This window comes from Macaca thibetana, chromosome 7 (assembly GCF_024542745.1).
Source record: "Macaca thibetana thibetana isolate TM-01 chromosome 7, ASM2454274v1, whole genome shotgun sequence".
NCBI classification, from domain to species: Eukaryota; Metazoa; Chordata; class Mammalia; order Primates; family Cercopithecidae; genus Macaca; species Macaca thibetana.
Window position 1 is genome coordinate 165414223 of NC_065584.1, and position 27594 is coordinate 165441816.

The following is a 27594-nucleotide window of genomic DNA, read 5'->3' on the forward strand; positions in this document are numbered from 1 at the left end:
TTAACAGTTGGGGTGAAAGGCTTATGATAGTTGTTTCTACTATTTTTGTAACTCTATTGAAAGCCTGAAATTATTTCGAAATAAAAAATATGAATAATTGGGAAAACAAACCACTTCAAAGAAAATAAAAAGTACATGAAAATAAAAAGTACATTGAACCAATGATGGCATTCTAAATTCCCTTCTGAGCACTTTTGTTATTGGCATGCACACTCATAGAATTATAGTCTTAGTGTTGGCTTCTTTCTGCTTTCTTTTAAACTCAACATAATTTCATGTAAACAATCTCTGCATTGACAGAGTGCAAAGACCTGCTACTTTCTAGGGACGTTTCAGGATCCCACCACTTGGCTGGGCCTTGGTAGCTTAGCTGCCTTCCTATTGTTATGAATTATTATTTTTGTTATTTATCAATTCCTAGCATGCTTATTTTATTCTACAAAAAATAGTGTCAGTGCTAGTATTGTTATTAATTGCAAAAAGCCTACTCACCTCACCTACCCCAATCCCTTGTTCTCGCATCCTGTAGCATCATAAGGTGCAATCACCTACCAGTGAAAGCATAATGATGAGTTCTCAGAGTGGTTAGCCTGCTGGCTTCTGCATTGTTAGTCTATGCAGAGACCCGATTTTGAATCTTGACCATGTTTTCGATTAGCTGTATGATCTTAGGCAAGTTATGGAGTCTCTCTAAGCCTCTGTTTCTGTTTATTTCATTTACTTAAGTCTTTCTCAAAAGTTCGAATGTATATCTTGCTCTGTATGTGAATATTGAATAGCTGCTTACTCTATTTTTTGTTTCCCCTATTTACAGAGAACCTCCTCAATCTCATTCCAATTTACTTCACTAAGTTAGCAAGAGAAGTTACATTTCAAGTTTCTGTGTTAAAATGGGATAACATTATCAGTGGAGAGAGCTCTAGTTTGCATAAATTAATACTTTAAGATTGACTGAGCAAGAATTTTGGAGTCAGATTTGTCTGTGTTTACATATTTAGCTATGTCACTTATCAGCCGTGTGACCTTAGGCAAATTCCTCTTTAACTCTGTAAATATCAGTCACCAGATCTATAGAATGAAAATAATATTAACTACATTAAAGAGTTAATTTAAAGGGTTAAATGAAATCTATATAAAACAATTTTGCAATATTTTAGACACTTTGTAGATACAGACATAGTTTGTGTGTGTGTACATATACATATGCACATATATATCGATGTTGACCTAAACACTCACATAAAAATAAATATGATATACTTATTTACAGATTAAAATTGGAAATCAGTGAGTCAAAGATGCTCTCTAGAAAGGTCAGGGGCTGCTCAGCATCACCCTGGGGCATGACTACTCCCCTTGGTCTGGAACCTTGGTTTTACTTTTTAGCTCAAGCAGAGATCATCAGGTCCTGAGGGACAGAGTGAACTGATCAAATATCAGTTTATTTTTAATAGGGAGCAGAAATGGCAAGTACACTAGAGTGAACCTGTGGGCTGATCCCCTCATTACCTTTTATAGGAAAGTCTCCTTAGGAAGCCAGATTATCCTCTGAAGGTTGCTGGGGCACGGTGGGGTGTGTGTATGTATACATGTGAAGTATAGGCCAGAAGTGAAGTGACGGGGGATTAGAAAGATGGCCTTGTAGCTAATATCACTGAGTCATACATAAAAGGCTAATGTTCCCCCATCAAGGAGAAGAACTGGTGGCATGATTAGGGAACAACTTGAGTCCTGGACACATCTTGTTTCTTGACAAGGTTCCTCATAGACTACTCCTTGCTATTGACAAAGAAGTTCTTGTGTATCGTTGCCTATAATTTTGTTTTTCTCCAAAATGTTACTTGTAACAAGTCTTTATTCTTTTTTTCCCCCCCGAATACACATTCATCTTTAGCAGGTCTTGTTAGATTTTGTAGCTCTTTTTTTTTTTTTTTTTTTTTGCATTTGACCCAAAAAAAGATATTCTTTTAAGTCAACATCTGCCCTAAACAGTTGTATCTAATTTGTGCTTATTTCTAGTATCTTGCCTCCAATTTCCTGTTGCTATGGTCAGAATTTCAGAAACAGCTTCAGAAATCATCGTACCAACTCAGCAAACAAATTCCTCCTCTTTTTGAGCCCTGTGAGTAGGATGACTGGGGAAACACCTAGTTAGGAATATACTTTGGTCCAGAAAAAAAGAAAAAAGTGAAGGTTTCAAAGACACGTTATATGAACAGCCTCTGAGACATGTCACAATCGGCAAGGGTTTTAAGGCCCTGCAGTTGCCTCTCCATTTAGCCAAATTCTTATGCATTATGTAAACAACTTAGGCACCAGGAACAAAGGCAGAATGCTTTTCACAATGAATATTGGGAATGTCAGGGATTTTCCTATTCAAGTATCATGTAACATGAATATGATTTGATATACAAATATTCTGTTTATGTTACAATTTTAGAGACTCAACTGATGAAATAGAGAACAGGTGAGGATTTGTGTTTTCCTCTAAGCATTTTCTTTTCCTCAATGCTGTAGTGTGTTGGAGTTTAACAACAGTAGTGTAGGAATGAGACGACCCCAGCCCTGTCTTTGCCATCATCCCACATTCTTACCAGTGATTTCCCCTTGTAGCCAGGGGTTTGACTTTTAATAATGTATAAAATTGAGAAGCCCAGACCTAGAGAAATGTACCATTATCCATCTCTCATCATTGTCTTGTTGAGACCACGTGGGCAGGAGGAGAAACCCCCATCTTGGCAGATCAGGAAGGAATGGGTGTCTCATTTTCAGTCATCTAGGAGAATTGGTAATCTTAAGCCAGGAATTGAGGCGGGCTCTGGATTGGCTAAGGAAGGAACTTCTCCTTCGTTAAGGAGGCTGGAAGGAATTGGAGCTCTGGATTTAAGGTGTAGTGAGGGCTAAAGTATGTGAGTGGTGATGGTTGCACCCAGAGGCAGGCCAGCCAGATGGTACCAACCAACTCTTTGGTTTGGTTTGGCTTGGTTTTCAGTTAATAGCAAGTTAGCTTTCAGTGCAAGCAGTAGATGAATTAACAACACAGGGAAATGGTGAGTTTCTGGAGCAGTCAGCAGTTACTGCAGCCATAGCTAGAACTACTTCTGGGTTCTGACCCCACGTGCAGGTGATAAGGAGGAGCAGGAATGGCCCTTTGTAAGGGAGGAGAGCAGAGGCCTGCCCTGAGGCTAACTCTGGATGGCAGCCATGGTGTTGGCAGAGGTGCCAAGAGAACAGAAATCAAACAGGGTCACCGGACGAGATGGGTGCTGATCAGGAGGGAAGTCTGGAGTAGAGGTGGCAGGGAAGTGGATGATGGTGTGACAAGAGGCAACCAAGGCAGGTTTGTGCGAGATTCAGCTTCCTTGAGGACCTCCCCCAACCTGCCCAGAGAGGCCTGGGGGTGAGAAACATTGTGAAAACTGGAGTTCTCCCTAGCAGGGGTGGTGGGTATTTGTGTTATACTTTAAGACACAAGAATGGAGTAGTTGTGACTGCTTCTCCTTCTGCCCAACCCACAACTTCCCTCCAACCCACAACTCCTCCACTTCACTCAAGGTGCAAAAGCAGTACCTCCCTCTTCCACCCCTACCCTTAATTTCCTAACAGTATAATACACAGGGAGAATGAGAAAGTTTCTTAGGTTTACCTCTAAATTGTGTACTAGATGGTTTTTAAAGTTCACCTCTAAAAATCTATGACTCTGTGTTTGAAATAGCCATACGTTCAAAGCACCGAAATCTAATTCCTCAACGAGTTAGACGGAATATTCTCAAAATAAATTTTCTTAAACAAAAACATGCTTCATTTCCCTCTAAGAGTGTGACCTACAGGAAGGAAAGTCATTGTCACCTGTCCTTTGTTTGTGGTAATTTGCATGCTAATGATTGCGCAGTCCCAGACCAGTCGGTTGGATAATGAACTTGGTCAAGCCCTGTTGTATCAGAGTAACCAGTGTGGACGCCAACAGAATGCTGAGTATCACTTGGAAAGAGAGATTAATCATTAACCAACCCCATTAATTCACTTGGCATTTTTAAGCAAAGATTACTTCACTGTATATAACATAAGAAAAGATCGGATGCACACGTTCAGCATTACTTGCTAAAACGTCCAGATAATCGTATTATGCTCAAAAAGTATGTTCTCAATTGTGCAGGTGGCTTCCAAAATGGATTAATACAACAGGAAGGTAGCAAAATCTGAATACTTTCATATATGTGGCACTTCTTCACTTATAAGACCAAGTAAAAAGTGCCAGGACCAGTGAAATAATGGTGTTAACATGATTTGAAAGTCAGAAGGTGCTGGGTGTAGAGGAGAATTTGTTATAACTACAACTGGTAAATGGAGTTACTGAAATCTTTCCCATGGACTGGGAAAACATGAAGACTTATAATGAATAGGGTACTAACTGATGAGTAGAATATCTTATTTTCCCTATTTCCCTCTTGTTCTCCAAGAGTAATTGATGTAGCTTTTAATATGAGTCAGAATCAAAGTAGGAAATTAAAAATAAAAATCCAGAGAAGAAGCGTTAAAGATTGAGAGATGCTGGGGTTCCCTAACACTGGGAACATGTTAGCTTTTGCAGGGGAACACAACATTTAGCTCTATGTATGCTGCCATGGAAGAGATAAAGGGATGGAAACATGCTGCTTATGTGATCACTGATGTCTGATAAGAGACTCAAGCACTCACTCCATGAATATTAGAATACTTCATATGGCTCAGGCTATGAAATGAGTACCAGAGAAAGAAAAAAAAAAAGATGAAGGTAGTAGCTCACAGCCTAATGTATCAAATAAGATGTTATTTTAAAAACCAATCCTTGTGCAGTGAGGTTTGTGCTAGAATAAGGGGAAAGGAGGAATTTGGAAGTCCATCCCGCAAGAAGCCATGAGCACACCACCCGGAAGAGACAAGGCAATCCACATGTGGTACCTGATGAATGAGAGGTTCACTGGGGAGAGGGGCGTTTTGGGCAAAGGGAATAGCACAGTGTATGTAGGAAATGACTGTGTGGCTGGATCTTACCGGAGCATAATTGGTGGTGAATGGGGAGCAACTATGGAGGTAAAAATGGACAGGAAGGTAGAATCAGAGACATAAGGGTTCATTCCAGAGCATCTGCCCTTGGACTGATTTATGAATGTTTCTTTTTGTGCTTGCTAAATTTGTTTCTGCATTTATCTTCGTTCATTTTTCCCTTGCTATAATTTTTTCCCCCACTTTGTGGCAGACATCTGTGGAAATGTCCTCCCAGCCTGTCTATAGCCCCATCCTCTCAAGCTCTGCTTCTCGGTAGCTCCAGCCTCCAGGTCCCATCAGGGTACGCTTCCTTCCCACACACTGTTGTCTCCTCTCCCCATCTGGGGCAGCATGGTCCCCAGGGCAAGGTTGGCTAGGAGCAGGCATGTGACTCGAATCAGGGCTTCCCCCAACCTTTTCCTAAGGTGCCATTCCTACCAGAGAGGGTGCCCCTTTCTGATCATGGGAGCCAAAGATGGTTTCCATCCTACCTGTCAGGAGTAATGTATCTTCCCATGTGGAGGAAGGTGTGTGCAGCGGGAAAGAATGACACATGAAGGGAAGGAGAGGGGAAAATACGCACAGGGAGTCCTTGTGAAGTCCAGATGCCTGGTCCCAGTTTTCCTGAAGTCTAACTGTATCCCTACCTGTCTGAGTTTTGGTTGTTAACCTTTCCTTTGGGTTACCTGGGCATCCTTAGCACCTTACCAATAATATGGCTACATAAGCTAATTTGAGTTGGGGTGTTTTCAGGTACAAAATATTCATTGACCCTGAGATTTCTGAGCTAAATGCTAATTTCACTTATTTCCATTCATTTCTGTTTAATAATCAAGTACTTGCAGCTGTGAATTTTTCTCTGCAGATAGCTTTTGATACAGACAGTCATCATTATACTGTTTTCCAAATTGTCAGTTGCTTTTTCGTTTTAATTCAATTTGTCCCATTTCATTTTGGGGATGGGAGGCTGAACTTACCTCACCTCTCTGATAATAATATCAACAAATATCCTATAAGAACCACATGCCAGATAATGTTCTAAGTGTTTTACAAATACTAACTCATTGAATTCTAACAAGAACCCTATAAGATCAGTACTATTAATATCGCTAGATCATGGATGAGTAAATGGAGGCACAGGGCGTCTAACTCACACTGAGTAGGTAAGTAGAGTTGTTGAGATTTGAACAGGGGACTGTCTGGCTTCCAAGTCCATGCTCTGAGAGCAGCTCAGAGTCTAAACTGCAGTGTTGTCATGTCTCTGTGTGATAGAAGAGGCCAGCCCAGATGCTGCTAGCCCCTGAGACAGCCAGAGAACACAAAGAAAAGGCATCAGCACAAGCACATGCTGTTCTTCAACACACAAAGAAGTTCAGGCCTCAGGACACAGGGTTCTGTTTGCAAGAGAACAACTCCCAAGAGACAAGACACAGCCAGGGAGCAAGATTATGCCTGTAGCATTGTGGTCCCATTATTGTCTCCAAACCCACCCAGTCATTGCCCCATGTCTTCCTCCTGGTGCTGGGTGCTTTGGGCCCATGCCCAGGGGAGGAGTGGGGAGAGAGTAAGTGGAGCAGAGTCCTCCTACAGGCCAAGAGTAAATCAACCTCATATCAACATATTTTACATTTGTCCTGCGTTGTTGTTGATCTCATCTACCAATAACTAGAAAATCTTGATTAAAGTCTCTACTGATAAGGTGATTTTTGTCAGCTTCTCCTTAAATTCCTGGTAGTTTTTGTTGTGTACATTTTAGCACTATGTTACTTGGTCTTGATTCCTAAGAGTTCATGGATGGTACATTCTCACCATGGATATGTTTCCATCTGTTATATTTTTCACTTTAGGTTGTCTCGTTTTATCCCCGTAGCAGGGTTAGAAATTAACTCATACCATACTCATTTGAACCAAATGAATTTTAACCTTGACAGCTCATGGTGTTTCTTTGTTTTATACTATCTCTTAGAAAGCTCAGCATCACCCAGGTGAATGCAGTCATTCTTAGGTCCTTTCCCTTTCACTCCCAACTCCCCTTCAAGCTGGTGTCTAGGTGGTCATAGAGGGAGTGGTGGGAGAGAAGGGAGCCTTAGAGCCTTGCCCACCTCCATTCTGAGGGGCTGGGATGGTCATTTGGCTGGTGAACATTAAGATATCTTTAGGAGGCCTCACACTGAGAGCTGATATCTGTGGCCTTGGTTTGGGGTCTTGTTCATTCAATCCTGCCTACTATAGCCTTTTAGTCCTCAGCCAGTTATGCATTAATTTAGACCCTCAATACCTTCATGTCTCCTCACCTGTGGCACACCTAGCATACCTCAAAGAGCCACAAGGAGCCAGGAGTGCCATATCAGGCCCAGCTTTGCAGCTACATCCCTCAATCCCTGCAGAACCACCCTGTGTTTTATCTTCTCCAAGACTCCCACATGGGTGGTGGCCAGAAACCCCTCCGCTTTTGGCTATTCCATCAGCTGGCTTCATATACCTTCCACGGAAATTAGAGCACCTGGGACTGACTGCCTGTTTCCCCTCCCACCCTCCTTCCTTCCTTCTCCCCACTCTCCATGAAGGTAAAGCACGACAAGCTTCCCCTTCCTATCTCTGTGGGATGGGGATTTGCCGTATTTTTCTTCTTTCCTCTGCAATACTACCACAATACATTTTAAAGTCTTTAAAGTGTATACAGCCCACACATTACTTCATTCAATGTCATCTTCACCAAAATTCAGCACAGTAGGTAACATCATCCCCATTTTCCAGGTGAGGAAAGTGAGACTTAGAGAAGTTTCATGAAGTGACAGAGCAAAAACCTATACCACGCTTTCTGCTTCAAAGGCTGGTGCTTATGCCTTTTTGTATAAAACTAAGATCTCATCCACATTTGATCTGTTATAAGTCCATGATTCTTGGTGTAAAGGAGAGGCCTGATAGGAAAGAAGGCAGGGGTGGGGGCTGGGGGTAGTGCCTGGACAGACAGTATGTGGGCAGTTGTCACCGGTGTAGAAATAAAGATAAGAAGGTAGCAGTGGGGATAACAGAGACTCACAAGCCTTTGTCTCCAGCAAAGAGAGAGAGAAGTTAGAATGTTGGAGGAAGGAAGGGTTGAGAGGACACATATAAATGGAGAGAAAGCCTGTGGTTATATCCATGGCAGCCCTACCATGCCTCTCCTTCTGCAGAAGACTGTGCTTTCATTCCTGGTCTCTTGGTATCTTAAAGTGAAGTTAAAATAAGATAAAATTAGCCGGGCATGGTGGCTCACGCCTGTAATCCCAGCATTTTGGGAGGCCAAGGCGGGCGGATCACCTGAGGTCAGGAGTTTGAGACCTGCCTGACCAACATGGAGAAACACCGTCTCTACTAAAAATACAAAATTAGCTGGATATGGTGGTGCATGTCTATAATCCCAGCTACTTGGGAGGCTGAGGCAGAAGAATTGCTTGAACCTGGGAGGCAGAGGTTGCGGTGAGCCGAGATTGCGCCATTGCACTCCAGCCTGGGCAACAAGAGCAAAATTCCGTCTCAAAAAAAAAAAAAAAGATAAAATTGCCTTGAATTATTTATATATTATACAACGGAAATCCTTTGTCTCTAGTGTTAGGACTTAAAGGGATATGAAGCAGAACTCAGGTGGCTGCTTTCTCCCACCAACTTAAAAAAAAGAGAATCATGAAAGAAAGGCTGTGGACCCTGGTACGCATTAGCACAGCAGCTGGTCAACTCTGGTCATTTCTGGGAGCGCTGTGCCCAGAATCGTGCGCTACGGGCTCGGTGGATCTGCATTAATCTTTTCAAAAATGCAAATCTCAGCTTCAAATTCAACAGCCTCTTTTGGAATTTCAAAGAGTTCTAGGTTGTTTAAAGGTTGAGTGGAATTCCTGAGGCTGCGTTAACTGGTCACAGTCTACTGACTCTCATAATTAGCACAAGACCACTGTATTGTGTAAATGCCACTCAGTATGCAACAATGACTAACCACTCCATTTCAGATTGTTTACTTAAGTGGGGGGGCTTTCATCCACAATCAATGTTTCTGAGCATTTAACCTATTTGATACTGAGAGATGAGAGAGAAGGTTAGTGGCCCATTTCTCTATTTCTTCCCCTACACCCTAACCACTCCCCAACCCAAGCCACCAAATCCCAGTATTGCGTGTAGCCCAGTTCTAAGTCTTGTCTGGCTATTAAGCTGCATGACCTTGGCTACCCTGAGCCTCAGTTTCCTTATCTGCAAACTCCGGGGGTAGAATTGGATGATGTCAAAGGTCCTTTCCACCTCTGAAACACAGTGACTGGGGAGAAGATGAAATGTCTCCTTTGTGAAGATCTAAATGTATTTATTATGTACCAAAACCACAGCATGGCCGACTCCAGACTATGAGAAGTGTCTAGCAGTTGTCCACATGTCGCCTGTCTTTTATTGCAATGAACCAGTGCAAGATCCAGTTTTAAAGATATCAGCCGAGTGACATTTAGAAAAATGGGCAGAACACAACAGCAGAGTAAGAAAGTAAACCTTGTCAACAAATCTGTATGGTTAAATGTGTGTGTGCGTAAGAGTCATGTTCACTCATATTTTATTTTTTAGGGATGATATTAGAACTGTATTTGGAGACAAAATGAGTCATGGGTCCTGGCTGAAATGCTAAACTGATACGTAAACACCAAGGAGAGGAACTTGCTTGTTTCTAAGGGGTGTGGAAAGTTGGAGAATAAAAGAGCCTCATGGGATAGGGGGCAGTGATGCCAAGTGCTATTTATGTAGATGGGCCACCAGAGATTGAACCGCCTGTGGGGAGAAGGATCTAGAAGGGACTCTGGGTAGCAGAAATATCCAAGATGGAGTTTTACCTTTTTTGATGTGGGGTGAGTGAGGAGAGCCTCCTCTTGTACTTTCCTTAAGAAATCTTCAGTCCAGTACATGTTATACATTAATTAAGTTGGTATTTGAGTGTGTTGCTTTTTGGGGTATGTAAAAGACAGGCTGAATTCTCATTTGGCTTGATGTTGGAATCAGGAACAGTCAACTTTGGTATGGGAAATAGGAGCGGGCCATAGCTGATATCCTGGTTTCTCTGTCTCCGCCTGGCCTATCTTGCGGCTGGGTGCACACCTGCTTTATTTTTTACTTGAAATGTCTTCTTTTTCCACCTGTCCTACTCATGTCTTCAAAGCCTAATTTTCATTTTCTCTGATCACTCCTCCTCTCTGCCCTCATTCATTCATTAGTGACTACAGGCTGGAGATGCCAATTTCAGGGCTTCTGCCCTAAGCTCCCAAAGGATCTGTGTGCTTCTTGAGTGCAGATACTTTGTTTCACTCCTCCCCAATCTACCCCCCAAACTAGAAGCCCTTGGAGAACAGAGCTCCTGTGTCTTTCTTTCCGTGGTAGGCCCAACACCTGGCTTTGTGCCTGGCACACAGCAGACATTCAACATTTGTAGAACTGATATACTATTAGATTAGTAGTGACAAACACTCCCCAAAGAGAATGCTTATTTGAACACACATCCCAAACACTGCTTCTCTACCCTCCAGAAAATGCTTCTTTGGAAGGATTTAGGGCAGTTTGATGTTTCTGCAAACATATCTGCGTTTAGGGGCCATCTTGCCCTTCTCAGCGTTCACCTGGGATATCTTTATCCTTCCATTTAACCTTTACAGGGGACCACGATGGTGACGTGTCCTTCCTAGGGGCCATTACCTCTCACAGGGATCCTAGTGTCTGGTAGAAAACAACCCCTCCAAGTTCTCTGCATCCGAACTTCACCAGAATACGCGGATAAACCTATTTAAAAAATCTTTTTAAATTCTCAACTTGGCGGTGGAAATAAGGCTCTTGCAACGTCCTCAAGTAATAACCAATGGCAGCTATCATGGCAAGAAGGAGATAGAGCTGAGCGCCTTACTCAAAGCCAAGACATTCACAATTTTTTGGGCCCGGCTCCCTGTGCCTGGGCATGTGCACTGTGCACTCCGAAGCTGTGTACGGCGGTGGCCTTGGAGGTGCCCGTGGCCTCAGGAATTCCCGGGGTCGGGCACCCTCGGCTTCGCACCACGCCGTGTCCCCGGCCTGGCAGTCGAGCGGCGCGGCTCTGGCATGCTAAGTGGGCAGCACTGGGGCGCCTTTGTTTCTCGCGGCCGTCTCCCAGGACCAGCTTCCCTCTGAATCTAAATGGGCTTCTCCCCCACCCGCTCCGCCCTGGCCCCCTGGCCTGGGCACGGCGCCCCTCGGTGATACGCGCCCGGACACCTGGGGAGTGGGCGTGCGGGGGCAGCCCGGGCTAGGCGAGCGCGGGAGGAGCGCCCGCGATCCCAGCCCGGCCAGGCCCGAGCACCTGCGCGAGCCGGAGGGAGCGCCCGGCCCTCTGTCCCCTCCAGTCGCCGGCGCCCAACTTGGGGGTCCCGCCGCCAGCAGCCCCAAGTCTCGCGGTGCTACCGCTCTGACCCGGGAGCCGCGGGCCGGGCGCCCCCCGCCGCGCGACAAAGGCTGAACCGGGAGGAGGAGGCCGAGGAGGGGGAGGAGGAGGAGAGAAAGGCGGGGACGGTGAGCGGCCGCGGCGGCGGGGAGAGCGGAGGGAGCGCCGCCCGCCCGCGCCGTCCTTTGTGTGGCGGCGGCAGCGCCTGGGCCTGACCGGGTCCCCGGGGCTAAGTGCCCGGCTCCGCGCCGCCCCTCCCGCGCCCCTGCCAGGCGCGCGCCTATCCTCTCCGAGCAAGATGGCAACCCCGGCAGCGGTCAACCCTCCGGGTGAGTAGCGGCCTGGGCCCCGCCGCCCGCCGCAGCCCGCAGGCCTTGCCCGGGGCCGGAGCGGGCCGGAGCGGATCAGGCGCGCCGGGCGCCCCCGGGTGCGCGGAGCAGCAGCTCGGCGCGGTGGGTGGTGGAGCGGCTGTCACTGCGCGGCAGCTGCAGCATCAGCACCAGAGCGGCATCTGCATCCCGATCGCTGCCCATCCGGTCCCGGGCAGGCGCCGGTCCGGACCCGCGGGCGGCCGGACGCTGGCCTTGCGTCCTCCGGAACCCGAAGGGCCGGCCCGGGAGCCCCCGAAGTTCTGAAAATAACCGCCTTTGCCTTCCCCATCCCACGCATTTTTCTCTTCCGGTCCCGGCTTTTGTGGCATCACGGCGTCAGCCAGTCCTGGCTGGTGGAGGGCTCAGCGCTGATGGAGGGAAAAGTTTGGAGCTGGGATTCAACAGGGTACAACTCTTGGGACTCTCCCTTGCCCGCCCCGCCCCCCAAGCGCTGGTCCTTTGCGCCCTTTGCGACTGGCTGCTGTGTGTCCTAACCCTCTGGGACCCAGAACACCCAGCCTGTGGTCACCAGCGTGAAGTAGCCCCTGTCCTGCCCAGGTGACATCCCCTGCTTTCTGGGCTGACCTGTCAGCAGGGTGCAGTCTGTGACAACTGAGCTCATTAGGAAAGATTTCAAAAATGGAAGAGTTCTTGATGGAGTGGCAACATTTACCTGTTTGGGTATTATAGTAGGGAAGTCCCGTTTTCGTTGGGAAAGTTCCCTACCTGATGAGTGTGGGAGAAGAGAAAGGTGAACATCTAAGCTGGTACAAACTTTTGGGTGTTGTGCAGAGGCTGCTGTGGGCACGGCAGGTTGCTAGGTCCCTGTGGAAGATGCAGGGAGAGTCACAGAGGGCGGCCCCCAGGAAATTCCCAAGAGAATGGAGGTCATGTGTTGGAGATAGGGAGGGTCGGAGGAGGAACATTGATGCTTAGCAAAGAAAAGTGTCTGTCATCATAGAATTAGGCATGAAAGATCCCTTTCATCTAAGGAGGCCAGGGAAGCCTTCTGGACGTTTCGGTTGCACGTTGAAAACGGGAATGTTTGAATATACAGAGCCAGTAGCAGAGGGGCATTGCAGGCGTAAATGACAGTGGACTTGTTCTAAGCATGTGCAGAGGTCAGTGAGTGGTTGGTGCACTGGAGATCTAAGAGGCAGCAGTGGGATTTAACACTGAATTGTTTGGATGTGACCAGGCTTTAAAGGACAGACTGAGGAGTATGGACTTTCTCTCTCCACATTAAGGGAGAGTCCTCTGCACACTTCCTAAGATCCAGAAAAATAAAATAGAGAGAGAGAGAGAGAGAGAGAGAGAGAGAGAGAGAGAGAGACCACAATGGTATTGAACAAGGAAATCGCATGATCACTTTTTCTGGAAGATAAATTTGTCAGCCATGTCTAGGAAACATAGAAAGGAGGGAACAAGACTTGAGACGGAGCCCAGCATGACATGAGGCAGGTGCTGGGGAGGCCAGAATTGGTGGCCATGGCTGGACCAGAGAGGAAGGAATGCACCACTGGGCAGGTAGAGTTAGATTTGGAATAAGAGTAAAGGAGGAGGCAAGGAGAGACAAAGGGGAGGTGTCCATGGAGACACCAAGGTGAAGAGCCTGTGTAATTCCAAGGAAGGCAGTTCCATCAGCAGAAATAGGGACTCTTGGAAGAACAGACAAGGAGGCCTCTGTCCAGAACACTGAGAAGGAACATGGCTGGTCTGAAACACATCTGTGCCAGTTTGCCTGCGACTGAAGCTGCAATTTCAACCCATTCAACTACTTCAAAATCAATAGAAAATTGATAGATGTAAATGTTATGAAATCAGAAAAAGCAAAAGAAGTTAAATGAAGATATTTTAGTCCAATATAGGTTTACATTGGGAACAGGAATAAAATCCCTGGTGATTTACATAATTTCTACGTAATCAAATTAATTATTCTAGAATAATTTACATAATTTCTATGACATCGTTATTTAAAACTGTTTTGTCCATTACATTGCTCCATGAGCTACATGGACTAAAGATGGAGTAGTTGCCCCTGGCCCAGTGGTGTGGAGCACAGGAAAGCCTGTGTTTGTGCCTTGGACTGTGGAGGCTTGAATGATACAAGCACAGGGTATTGTTTGTGTTGTTAGTCAACACCTGGCCAGCTTGACAGCTGCTTTTCTCTGTTGACAGCTATACCGGAGATCTTCAGCATGGTGATAATTTCTCAAGTGAAAATTCCTTGCGGTGATCGCCTTTCGTTTTACCATCATTTCTTTTACTGGTCCCCTGAGGATGATCCATGGGGATGTGTTATTCTTGCCCCATGTGAATCTCCATCTTCTTCTTTGGGAGAAAGGGTTTAATTTCAAGGGAGATGGCTCAGGGTTTGAGCCAAAGAGAGAGAGAGTTCAGATTCTATGGACAATTTACAACAAAAAGAGCCGTGGTACCCGAGCTTGTCACCCAGAGCCTACCTCCCATGGGCTTGTGACACTTCTTTGAATTCCTTTTTCTGCCTCCCTCCTTTCCCCAGATATGGTTGCTTTGCAAAGAATAAGAGCTTGGTAAACAGAATCAAATGGACTAGGAAGCACTAGGATTTATTTCTGCTGCTAGTTTGTGTCCAGGGTACAAAGGCCACAGCCAGTCACCTCCCCACTCCACCAGTTGTTCCTTTTTTCCCAGCTGACCACTTCACAGCAGCAGAACCGTTTACAAAGACACTCTTCTGTGATGTGTAGTGGGGACTCTCTAGGGCCTTGTTGGTGACAGATGATGTTGGGGTCTTCACACTCATGTTACTCTGAATATAATCCAGGTGCAAATTTTGACTCTGCTCCTTCAAGGTCCCCATTAGGGTTTTGGGTTAGGATTCTACCAGCTACTCTGGGAGAGGAGAAGGAAGGATTGGGCTCCCAGATATTCTCCTTATCACTTCTGCTATGACAGTCCTGGCTATATTTCTCATATCCTATGGCCCCTGGTACCCACTCCTTCTGGGTCATTTCCAGTCCTTACATGGGTCACTGAAACTGCTGTACTGGCTGATTTTCTCTTTTCTTTCTGGCCAGGAATGACATATATCCTTTAGACTAGAGAGTGAAGTCATAGAATCTTCCATCTGTGTGTGTGTGTGTGTGTGTGTGTGTGTTTTGCTACCTTTTTGAATGACATTTAAGTGTTTCTGATTTATAGGAAATAGTGAAGTTTGAATTAGTTATATACATAAAAGGGTATTTGCAGCTGAAATGGCACAATTAAGAAGGAGATTGTTTCCCCAGTGTCATTGTTCCATCTTAATCTTTTGTAATTTAAGCATGAGGGAATCAGCTACAAATTCAGACCAATAATCATTAGGAATTAAGCATTATGTGGACATTCTCTGAGATGAGTATTTGAAGAGTAATTAATAAGGCTTGTATGTTTTAAAGGATTTCAAAATTATGTTTTAAGAGATTTGGAATTCCACTTTTTTCTGAAATCAATTATTGGATTTTCTCCCCCACTTCCAGGTTTCTGGTCTTTGACATTTCAATTTGGAATTGATTGTATAGTGCAGGAAGATTCTCTGAACAAACTGCCTTAGAAGGGGGGACATTTGAATCAGCTTGTTGAACTGATTGAGTGTCTTTGATATGCCAAGCTCTCTGCAGGGAATAGAGCAATGTGGAGATGAGGGAGAATATTTCTTGACCTCGGAGTTCTAAGTCTAATAGGGGAGGCATAGGTAGACTAACTTAATAACACCAGGTGGAATGAAATGAATGTTGACTAGGTGTGTTCATATCATCATGGGCAGCCACAGGAAGTCTTATGGGAGGTAACTTCTGAATATGGGCCTTTTGAAGAGAGAGATTTTGACTTATAGAGAATTTAGGAACGGTCGTTTTGAGCTGATGGCTGGGGTGTAAGGCAGACAAGATTTGTGAAAATACGGGATACTGTCAAGTGGTTGCTTCCTCAGTGCTCTTGGGGACTCAGCAGGACACTCAAGAATGTGGGTAGGTTTTGAGCCTTTGAGACATGTGCGCTATGCTTGCCAGCTGTCCTGGCTTGAGTGAGGCTGGAACAGCCAAACCAACTGGACATACAGTTCAGCCCAATTTCTCTACATCCTGTCCTTCATTGAATCTATGAGCCTATCAATTGCAGGACACATCATTATTTTATGGACTTATAAGAAAAAAATGAGCTGATGACATTTTGGCTTCATCAAAAGAAAGAAAAAAAGGAAGAAGTGATATCTGAAAAAAGAGGTTTATTTATTCCTTCAGTGTATATTTATTTTAATTAATTAATGAATTTTTAAAAGTTAATATTTTTAAAGGCTCTTCTTTAGAGCAGTTTTAGGTTCACAGCAAAATTGAAAGGAAGGCACAGAGATTCCTCATATATCCCCTGCCCCCACACATGCACAACCTCCCCCATGATCAGCATTCCCAAGCAGAGTAGTATATGTGTTACAATTGATGAACCTACAATGACACATCATTATCACCCAAAGTCCATAGTTCACATTAGGATTCACTCTTGATGGTAGACGCTCTATGGGTTGGACAAATGTATATGACTTATATCCACTGTTATAATATCATGCAGAGTATTTTCACTGCCCTAAAAATTATCCATGTTCCACCTATTCATTCCTCCCACTTCCGAATTCTTGGCAGCCACTGATCTTTTTACTGTCTCCATAGTTTTGCCTTTTCCAGAAAGTCATATAATTGGATTCATGCATTACGTAGCCTTTTCAAACTGGCATTTTTCACTTAATAATATGCATTTACATTTTCTCCGTGTCTTTTAGTGACTTGATAGCTCATTCATTTTGGTGGCTGAAGAATATTCCATTGTCTGGATGTACCACAGTTTATTTATTAATTCACCTACTGAAGGACATCTTGGTTGCTTCTAAGTTTTGGCAATTATGACGAATGAAGCTGCTATGGGCTAATACTTATCGAGTAGCTACTATGTGCTGGGGACTGATCTGGGGTCACTGTGTTGAGCAAATTAGGTATATCTCCTACCATCATGCTGCTTGCTAGCAAGACAAATAGTCACAAAAGAGTAACACAATTAGGTTAGTTACACAAGAGTAACACAATTAGGTTAGTTAGAAATGTGTAAATGTTATGAAGAGATGATCCCCTGAGATAAAATAACCAAGGGACCTAAATTAGAGGATTAGCAAAGGCCATTTGAAGTCAGCGAAAGCCTCTCTGAGGAGTTGACCCTTGAGTCAAGCTCCAAGGAATGAAGAGAAATGTGAGGAAGAGCATTCCAGGCACAAGGAAGAGCCCCTTCAAAGGCCCTGAGTTGGGAAGAGCTCGAGAACAGGGAGCAAGGGTGAAAGTGGTGTGAGAAGCTGGAGCTGCGGTAGAGGCCAGCTCACGGGGGATCACAAAACTTGGGTTAGGGGCTGAGACTTCATTTTAAAAACACTGGAAATCTACTGAAGGGGGTTTGAGCAAGGGACGTGGTCTGACCTGCACTTTTAAATGCCCCTTCTCGCTGCTGTGTGGAGAGCCAATTGGACTGAAGCGGGAGGAAAAGCAAGACTCCAGTTAGATGGTGCTGACTTAGGCCAGAGGCTGTTAGTAGAGATGGAGAGAGAGAGGTGGATTTGAGTTGTACTGGAGGCAGGGACGCCATGCTGAACAACTCCAGGGGCACCAGTTACTTCCCTGTCCATCCCTTGGGCAGGGCATGTCCTCCTTGGGGCAGAATCATCATGACTTCATGGTAAGGAGTTAGGGGAAGAGTCAAGGATGATTCCCAGCTTGCTGTCCTGACACCTGGGTGGTTGGAGGTGACAGGAAGTTAGTGAGAGGCAGGGGACCTGTAGGGTGTGCTCCAGGCTTCAGTATTGGTCAGTCAAGTTGAGCTGCTTGTGAGACAAGCAAGTGGAACTGTCATGGAGGCAGTGGGACACATGCTCCCAGAGATCTTGGCTGGAGAAAGAAACGAAGAAGGATGTTAGCCAGCCATTTACCAGGTTCTCTAAATGCTTTCCTTGGGGTTAGTTCACAGAACATACAGCTCTTGGTCCAAGTACCATAGTTCCCAAGCAATGCTTGCATTTACTGCTCTATTGTCTGTCTGTATTGAGATTCACTAAGACACAAGGTCATAGGGAGATTATTTCTGCATCTTTTACAGATTCAGCAATCCACTCATTTTCGTCTACCTACCTACCTACCTACCTACCTACCTACCTACCTGTCTATCATCTATCTACCATCTCTCTCTCTCTCTCTCTTTCTCTTTCCCTCCTTTTGTGGGGCAGGTCAGGCTATTGGACTAGCTCACTACACGAAACTCTTTGTTCAATGAAGAAAAGTTATTTCTCAGTTTTAGCCAAGCTCCTTTCTACTTGAGGGTTCTTGTTTATGTTTTGTCCCTCTTCTTGGAATGATTAATTGCTCACTGTCCCTCCTTCCCTACCCTTACCCCCTCCTCACTCCTGACCATTTTCCTGTCCAATGTCCAATTCCTTCTTTTCTTCTGGGCTCAGCTTGAATTCTTACTCCATTAGGGAAATCTATCCTGATCCCTTTATCCAGGTAAAATGTACCTATCATGCATTCTTCCAGGGCCCCATAAGGCTGTACTTTGCTTCTGGAGCACTTAGCCTCATGTAAATTGTGTAGTTATTTGATTGATACCTGACTGGATGCCCTGTGAGGTCAGGGAATGTATCCAACAGTATGGCAGCCCTGGCATTTACCTTACTGCTTCCCATTACAATAGATACCCGGTAGGGTTTTGTTAATGAATAAATGAAGGGATGCCAGGGAACTGTCTTATATTTTGTATGTGGCTGCCTTTCAATAACTCCCTTGAAGGAAAGAAAGCATATATCCTGTATTTGTAGGTCTCTGTAACAAAATAGGCCAGAGATGTCTAATTGAGATTCTGACTTTTATTTGTGCAAACTGATTTTGATCTGAAAATCCTACCAAGATAATTCCTATGCAAACTAGTTCCTCTAGACTTTGTAACAAGGAGCCTTGGACACATAAAGCTCATCATTCTTTCCAGAAGAAGGTTAGGTCAGAATTGAACAGTCAAATGTATTTATATATTTTTATTTTATACTGCTGTCCACAAAGGTTAGACCAGAGGCTCAGAGAGGCTCAGAGGCTTACCTCGAGTCCCCAGCAGGTGGGTGGATGAGCAGGTCCTACACCTACCTGATACCTTGGACACACAAAGCTCATCATTCATCCCAGAAGAAGGGTAGGTGATAGCTTGGAGACTGGCTGGTGGTAGTGGTAGGTTCCATGTTACAGTTCCACAAGGGTCTTCTCAGAAGGGAAGTGGGATCCTCCTGTTTACTGCCTTCTGCGTCGTGTGTGAAACTGTTGACATGGCTTGCTTAATTACCAGAAGTTACTGATAAGGCAGACTCCAGGCTGGCTTTGAGGTTCAGCCGCCCTAACAGCATTCAGGAAGGCAGCAACAAGGTCAAAGGATGCATTCATTGCCCTCTGATTAAATAGTGCAGGCTTTAGAGTTGGAAGCTGAGGCTCTTTGCAGATAAGCAGAGACTCTGTGGCTACCAAGTCTATGACAATTTGACCATTTTTTTTTTTCAGGGAAATCTACAAAAATGCCAAAATGTTTACAGATAGGTACTTCCTGCTTTTGTACATTGTATGAAAACATGGGGCATCTCTTACTGTTTCGGTTTCATTGTGAGAACACACAATGCAGAGCTTGGGGCTCTTCTCCTAGCCCCTGCTGAGGAGTTGGTTGCTTTCTTCACCACAACTACTTTTCCCCCACAATAAAGATCTGTGTTGATTGTAAAAAATTTGGAAAATGCGCAAAAGCACTAAGATAATTCTACCACCCATAACTAACATTTTTGCATATATCCTTACAGACTTTTTTCTAAATATTGTGTGTGTATATATATATAACAAAATAGAATTATTTTGAGCATATTGTTTTGTCATCCCTTTTTTTCCTTCATTAATGGTATATCCTATCAAGGATACTTATTTGAGAGGCTGCATGATATCTTGTTTATGGCAGTGTCATAATTCATTAACTCTCTTTCTTATATCTGGGCATATAACATTTGGTGTGCTTTTCTGTTTGCCAGAATTGTACACACCATTGTCATGAACATCCTCATATATGAATGGATATATACATACATGATTTTTTCCTTATTGTCACTTCTTTGAAGTAGAATTGAACAGTCAAATGGATTTATATACTTTTGTTTTATACTGCTGTCCACAAATGTTAGACCAGAGGCTCAGAGAGGCTCAGAGACTTCAACCTGGAGTCCCCAGCAGGTAGGTGGATGAGCAGGTCCTACACCCAGATGCTGTGCCCCCTATCCTTGGCAGGTTCTGGCAACCCAGGCCAGGCCCTGTTGCCTGTAAGTCTGGAACTCAGATCATCTGCTGATGTCTATAAAGAACAACTGTGTACCTTTCTTGGCCTCCCTTCAGTGATTTAATAATTTCAGTGGCTTCTTTATTAACTGCTGTTAAGGTAATTTGTTCAGGTCAAAACAGGCAGGAAGTTGCCTTACTCAACAGGCAGAGAGCCTCTGATGACTTCAGGGGGCCACAGCAGGGTCCCAGTGACTGGGGTCTCCATGCCAACCTGGGTTCTCATCAGAGGCCCCATTGTTCTCCCTCCACACCCTCCCTTACCAATTCACCTCTTCCATATGGCTTTCATCAAACGCTGGGGCCACTGACTTACCTGGAAAACTTTGCTCACCGTCTGTTGTCCGCACATCCTCCTAGGATTGATCTACACACTTCCAACCAGACCACCTGGCTGATGGGGTAGTCCCAGGGCTTAGAGAGCATGCGGCGAGGTGATTTCTGGTCCTTCCTGCCTGCATGTGATACTGTTAGACAGGCTGTGGTGGTTATTCCTGTTTCCAATGCACATTCAGGAGTTCTTAGTAACTGAGGATAAATGTGTTTCTTTCTGATTTGGCCATCCCTACTTTTCTTCCAACAACTTTGAAAAAGTAGAGAGCAGCTGCAGGTGGAACTGGGCATCTATCTCTGTATCCAGGCTCAGGTGGCAAAAGGCAACATTCTGAGGTAGGGCAGCCTGGGAAGATTCAGGGGTGCCATGTCCAGGGTGGGAGCACCAGAGGAGTTGGCCTGAGTGGAAACCCAGCTCTTCAGATAGAACCAGGCCTTCCAAGAGACAGATTAGCTGAAGGCCTTACAGGTGGCTGAGCGAGGGAGGTGGGGCCAAAGGAGAAGGAGGGTGGCCTTCCATATACTCTGCTTGTCAAGTAAGGCAACTTCCTGCCTGTTTTGGCGTGGACTGCCCAATTACCCTAACAGCAGTTTAAAAAGCCACTGAAATTATTAAATCACTGAAAGGAGGCCAGGAAAGTTACATAGTTGCCCTTAATAGATGCCAGTAGATGAGCTGAGTTCCAGACTTAGAGGCAACAGGAAGCCAAAGTTAACTGGTGCATCAATTTTTAAATTAATAGCCACACAAAATAGTATTGTCTTTCTTATCTTCAGTAGACCTCTGAGTTGGGTGGCAGGAGATGCGAGAAACCTGGGCACAGAGGTCAAAGGTGTATCCACACAGTGCTTCTCAACTGGGAGCATTTGCAATGTCTGGAGACATTCTTGGTTGCCACACCTCCAGGGAGTGGGGGTGCTACTGGCACCTATGGGTAGAGGCCAGGGATGCTGCTAAACATCCTACTGTGCACAGGGCAGTCCGCCACAACAAAGAACTTATCCAGCCTCAAATGCCAATAGTGCCAAGGTTGAGAAACTCTGGTTTATGGGAACAAAACTCTGTAGGTCTCTGGACAGTGGCAACTAGAAGAAAACCTCAGGAGTTTCACAAGGGTGTGTGGCCCCCAGATAATAAAGGGCTGGCCCCTTTAAAACATGTCAAGAAAACATGACAGCTTTAAAAGCAAGATGATGCTTTTGAGATAATTATGAAATCCGCGATGGAAGTTAATTTAAATGTGAAATAACAGAACTGCAAAAAGTTATTTTATTATTATTTTTAGAACAGCATTGATGTTTCTATTCCATCAGCAGTTTGAAATGAGGCATAGTCTGGAATCGTTTGCCATAATTTGATATGCTTGATGGATTCCAAGTCCCCCAAAGAATAAAATGAATGAATGTGATCAAGGATCACAGCTGTGTTCTCTCTCTCTCTCTCTTTTTTTTTGAAAAAATTTCACACCAGAAAACTTCCAATTGAGTTCAGCCAACCTTCCTGAACACCACTTCTATTCCCTACACAAAGGGTGCTGTGCTCAGTGCTGGTGGTGGTGGTTCAGTTGGGGCAGATTGGAAAGATGTGGCATAAAACAGGTTGGCTATGTGTGTGTTCCATCAGTCTCTAACACAGGCAGCACTGGACACTTATGCAAATTTATGCAAATGACTGACCAACCATTGGTGAACAGAGGAGAATGTAGACCCCATCCATTTCTTTCCTGCAGGCAAGGAAAGATGCTGAAGACTGTGTTCCGGGCATGCAACACATTTCAGGACCAGTGTGTGCCTTTTCCTAGTCAGTGTACCAACTGCAGGCCTTATTCCCAGCTGCCTGCTGGGTCTGTGGTATCCCACAGATTCTGCAAAGCCTACCTCTCCCACATATTTCCTCCTCCCACTATGTCCCCTGTGGCAGCGAGTGGCACCACTATCCATTCATTGGCCCAAGCCAGACATTAATTATTTTAATTGCTTATCCACCTAATTAAACAAATATTAATTGAATGCCAACCGTGTGCTCACAGTGGTGTGTGCAAACCCAGGCGTGGTTTCTGCTTTCACAGAGCTTTCCTGTGTGGCAGGAGAGTCAGCCATTTATTAAATAATAAGTATTGTGAAAGAAAGGAGTCTTTGTTTCCAAATGCAACAGGAGGCCATTGAAGTGTGGTGAGTCGGGGCGTGACATGATCGGAGGTGGGTTCTGAAAAGCTCTCTGGCTGCGGAATGAAGGACATGCTTATTGGCAGCAGGCTGGTGAGGAGGGAGGCCTGCCCGGAGGCCATTTCAGAAGTCCACGTGAGGCACGTGGAGGCCCGGTCCATGTGACAGTGGACGTGGACAGCAGTAAATGGAGCCTTCAGATACTTAGGAGGAGAAACAATTGAACCAAGAGAGTAAGTGGTGGATCAGATATCAGAGATGAGAGAGAGAGGGAGTGGTGGTGTTCCTGATTTGACCACTGGGTGGATAGGCTATCATTTCCCCAGCTAGAAAATACTGGATGAGATCCAGATATTTGGGGCTTTTTGGTGGGGGTTGGGGGAAGATCAGGAGTTTGGTTGAGTTTAAGGCACCTTGAGCTCAAGACCTCCAAAGGAGATGGGGATTTGCCAGAAACCTTCAATTTCTTCATTTCTCCCTGGAGTCAGAACTTTGCTTTCCCCCCAGCCCCCGCTCCACTACTATGTCCCCAACACCTTGAGTAAGGTCTGGCACATACTTGGTGCTTAAAAAATATTTGTTGAATAATGAATGAATGAATGAATTGGTCTCCACATCCTCCAGATGCCAAACAAATAAAAAGAGATGTGTCCATCACAAGGTTTTGTGTTTTTGGTAATGTTTTATGCTCAACTTATTTCAGGTTTACAGACAAGTTGCAGGAATAATACAGAAAGCTCTTGTATACTCATCCCCCAGATTCCCCCACTGTGTTGCTATTTTACCATATTGGATTTATCAGTTTTTTTTCCTCTCTCTCTGTCTGTCTCTCTGTCTCTCTCTCTCTTTTATTGTGCCATTTGAGAATGAGTGGCATACACAATATGCCTTCTAACTCTAAATGCTTCAATGTATATTATTTCCTAAGAATAAGGACATTTTCCCACATAACTACAATTTATGACAAAAATCAGGAAGTTGGCATTAATGTAATAGCATTATCTAATCCACAGACCTTTATTCAGTTTTCACCAGTTGTTCCACATAACAAAAAAAAAAAAATGATTTTTCAGGTTCAGGGTTTAATCCAGGATTATTAGTTACATTAAGTTCTGATGTCTCTTTAGTGTCCTTTAATTCTGGAATCATTTCTCAGTCTTTTTTGTTTTTGTCTTTCATGACCTTAACATTTTTGCCAAGTATAGGCCAGTTATTTTGCAAAATATCTCTCAATTTGGTTTTGTCTGATGTTGCCTCACAATTGCATTGGAATTGTGCTTTTCTAAAATTTTTATTTTTTTGGCAAGAATACCCCAAAAGTGCTGTTGTGTCACAGGGTTACTTTTAACAGTCATTTAAAAGTGAGTCTCTCTGTTGATGAAGTCAAAGTTGTGTGTAGACAAGACTAAGGAAAGATGGTTAGTCATTTAAGATGCCATTTACATGCTTGGCCGACCTCATCTTTGGGTCCTATACACCATTTGTGAGTATAGGCAGCTTTACATGCTTCTTGTTGAGTACAGGTCCCAGGGTTTTTTTTAAAAAGATTATATAACATTAACACTTTACTAAACTAAGTATCAACTTCATTTGACAAATAAAATAATTATAAGTGAACTATGCAAAGATTATCATATCTCTAATAAAGTCAATAGGGAGCTGAAGTGTTTAATTACTAACTTTCCTGACATGCAAATTGAAAAGCTTTTCAGGTAAGTTGCTCACATGGAATGCCTGAAACACACTGCAATTAACAATTGGATCTTCGTTCAAACAGTAATTAGTGTGTGATTTGTCCCGTTCTTGGTTGCTGGTGCATGTCCAGGTTTAGATGTGTATTTGCATTCATTTTAGGAAATTAATTTATGATTTCTTTTAAGTTTCACTTGAAAACAAAATTGCGTTTTACTGTGGCTTCATAAAAAGAGATCACCTTTTGTTGCCTGACTTAGAGACTTAAAAACCAAATTTGGGAGGTTATAATTTGTCTGCAGAGACTTGCCAGATTTTCCAGTCTGAGAGTTCTCCCTCCCTTCCCATCCCCCTTCTTCTTCTTCTCCTCCCTCCTCCTTCTCTTCCTTCTCCTTTTTCTTTTCTCCTTCTCCCCTCCCTTTCTCCCTCTTTCTCTCTCTCTCTTCTCCTTCCCTCCTCACTCTCTCTTGCTCCTTTTTTCCTTCCTTCTTTTCCTCCTTCTCCTCAACCCCCTCTCTTTTTCTTAAAGACCCAGAGAAACAGGATGAGGTGCAAATGTTTGGTCTACCCAGTAGTTAACACAGTCCACTAGGACACAGTATAGACATCGAACGCATCTGTTTTCCCAGCTGTGAAATGAGGTGGCTCCTTCGTTGGGGATTGGCTGTGCACTAGGGCTGTTCTGTGTGCTTGGGATTCAGAGGTGGACAAGGCATTGCATGGCCCGGTGGACCAGGGGACCATAGTGTGTGGGTGACTGGTTGCTCTTTTGTCTCTGCTGTTGCCTTATATGTAAAATGGGGGTGATCACAGTGCTCACCTCATTTGATTGTGACATGGTTCTATTTACCAATGTTTGGGATGGTACCTGGCACACAGTAGGTACTCTGTAAGCACTACTTGTTTCTCTCAGCACCACCCCAGTAGTGTGGAACATGGCACAGGGTTTGGGATTGAAAGGCATCTTTCCAGCCTAGCAGTGAAAAGCTGGGGAGCAAAAACCAGATGTGTTTGTTGAAGAGGGGGGGTCTTTCATGAAACAGCAAGCCCATCTTCCCTGGCACTCTGAGGCTGCTGGGTGTGTGCAGGATCATAAGCTGTCCCTGCTCTGGGCATTCCCAGTTCCACTGTGGGAAGAGCCTCTAGGCCCTGCCTCTGCTGCCCTTACCTTGCACTGCCCTGGGAAGAAGGACAGCGGCGACCTTGGATTTGTCCCTTCCCCGGACCTCCTGGATCTGGCTGCTTCCTCTTGTCCCTGTTGTGCTGTGACAGTCTTCTTACCACCCCTCTCCATTTGCTGGACCATTATTCTGTCCTGACTTCTGCAGCCGAATGCAGACCAGCAATGCCCTCATCACCCACTCCCCCTTCCCTGTCCTCACTGACAGAGGTGGGTGAGGGTCCCACTGTCCAAGGACTGTTCTTCCTCTTGGCCCCTCCCATGCTCAGGACAGACCAGATGGGATCTGACCACCCACTATGGATCCTCTGTTGGGTCTGAGGCTAGGGCTGCTGTGCTGTGGGATGGATGCTGTGTCTGGTCTGCCTGCACATCTGAAACTTGCCTCTGTAGCTGGCTGGGTGCCCTTATCTCCTTGTACCTCCTTACCTGGCCCTGCTAGGCCTCAGGCTGAGTCCCAAGACAATCAAGTTTTGTACAACACTTTATGGACAGACTAGGAGTTAGGACCTGTGCCCCTTTTTTCAAGTTCATTAATTTGTCCTCATTTATTCATTCAATAAATATTTACTAAATATCTGCCCTTCATTCATCACAGTGCTTAGGTGCTGGGAATACACTGGGTGGAAAGAGTGACACAGTCTGTGCCTTCATGCGTTTAGAGGCTTCTGAGGGGAGCGTCTTCCTGAGTCCTCCAAGCTGAATATTCCAGCACTGGAAAGAAACCATTTTCTAGAACTCAGGATCTGTTAGGTCTGTCTGCCACTAGATGGCGTGGTCAAATAGATACCTCAGTGATTTGCAAACATGACCCAGTGATCACCAGGAGGGCTTGTGAAAACACAAAGTACTGCCCCATCTCAGTTTTGGAGTCAGTAGTTCAGGGGTGGGAGTGGGCTGGGGTGAGATTTGCATTTCTAACAAGTTCCCGGTGATGCTGATACTGCTGGCCCAGATCCCCTTCAGGTCCACTGAGGCAGGGGCAGCACTTTGTGTTTTCACAAAGCCAGTACTGTCCAATGCCAGCTAACTCACCTGGTTCAGGATGGCTGGGCTCAATTGCCCCATTTCACAGGTGAGGAAATAAAGACAGTCGAATTGAGCCTTGAAACGCTGATCCTAACACACGGATGATCCCAAGTGTACCTTCTTTCCACTGTTACACTGGCTTTCCCTGGGTGATCTGGAGGGAGAAGGGAAGATAATTAATGAGTGGACTGCACTGAAGAGAAATGAACCAGAGATGTTAACTAGGCATCCAGCAGCATGAGAGGGTAGGAAGAGGAATCAGTGGCCCAGTCCTGCCATTGACACGACATGGTGCCCTGGGACACCCCTTCCTTTTCTCTTTGGGCTTTCGTTTTCTTATCTATAACATGAAGGGTTGGCATGAAAGCACCTCTCATGTGGCAGGGTTCTGGAAAGTCCCGGGAGAAAAAGCTGAATAGGTTCTCAGGGAATTTCCATGGTATTTGGGAGATAAACACAAATGGTCTTCCTGTGCCTGGCAGCAGGTCAGCCTCGAACAGCAGGGGATATTTTGCTTTGGAACGCAGTTTAAGGCCCTTACCAGAGGGCCTTAGGATAAGGGGTGGAGCATGAAGAGCCTTGGAGGAGATGGTGGTGGGCTCCGTCTGAGTTGGGGAGCCTGGGGCAATGGGAGGATAGGCCACTGATGGCCATAGCAACCTCACCTCCCTGTGCAACCAGCCATCCACGTATTTCTCTGAGCCTCTCTCCACATTTTATCATCTCACACCAGAACCCACATTCTGGATCTGTCTTTTAATTCTTCTATCAGCCCCTGTTTTTAGTTTTAATAAAAAGACCCTATGAACATGTGAATATATGTGTTGACTATACAGATGGTCCTCGGCTTACGATGGTTCCACTTAAGATTTTTGACTTTATGATGGTTATAAAGTGATATGCATTCAGCAGAAACTGTACTTCAAATTCTGAATTTTGATCTTTTCCTGGACTATTGATATTCGGTGCAGTACTCTC

At 44.9% G+C, this 27594-nt stretch overlaps 2 protein-coding genes across 3 annotated transcripts in view; one reads left to right on the top strand and one right to left on the bottom strand.

Annotated features, from left to right (window-relative positions):
- The window catches only part of MTHFS (methenyltetrahydrofolate synthetase), a 599465-nt gene extending 575984 nt beyond the window's left edge, over positions 1-23481 (bottom strand). Inside the window, exon 1 of the mRNA XM_050800024.1 lies at positions 23478-23481. The gene's annotated coding sequence lies outside the window, so the exon portion shown is untranslated. The remainder of the gene's footprint in view (positions 1-23477) is intronic.
- Positions 11544-27594, top strand: part of ARNT2 (aryl hydrocarbon receptor nuclear translocator 2) — a 199714-nt gene continuing 183663 nt past the window's right edge. For both annotated transcript variants that reach the window (XM_050799957.1, XM_050799961.1), the window contains exon 1: positions 11544-11772. In XM_050799957.1, the coding sequence (XP_050655914.1) occupies positions 11742-11772 (31 nt within the window). In that variant the 5' untranslated portion in view covers positions 11544-11741. The remainder of the gene's footprint in view (positions 11773-27594) is intronic.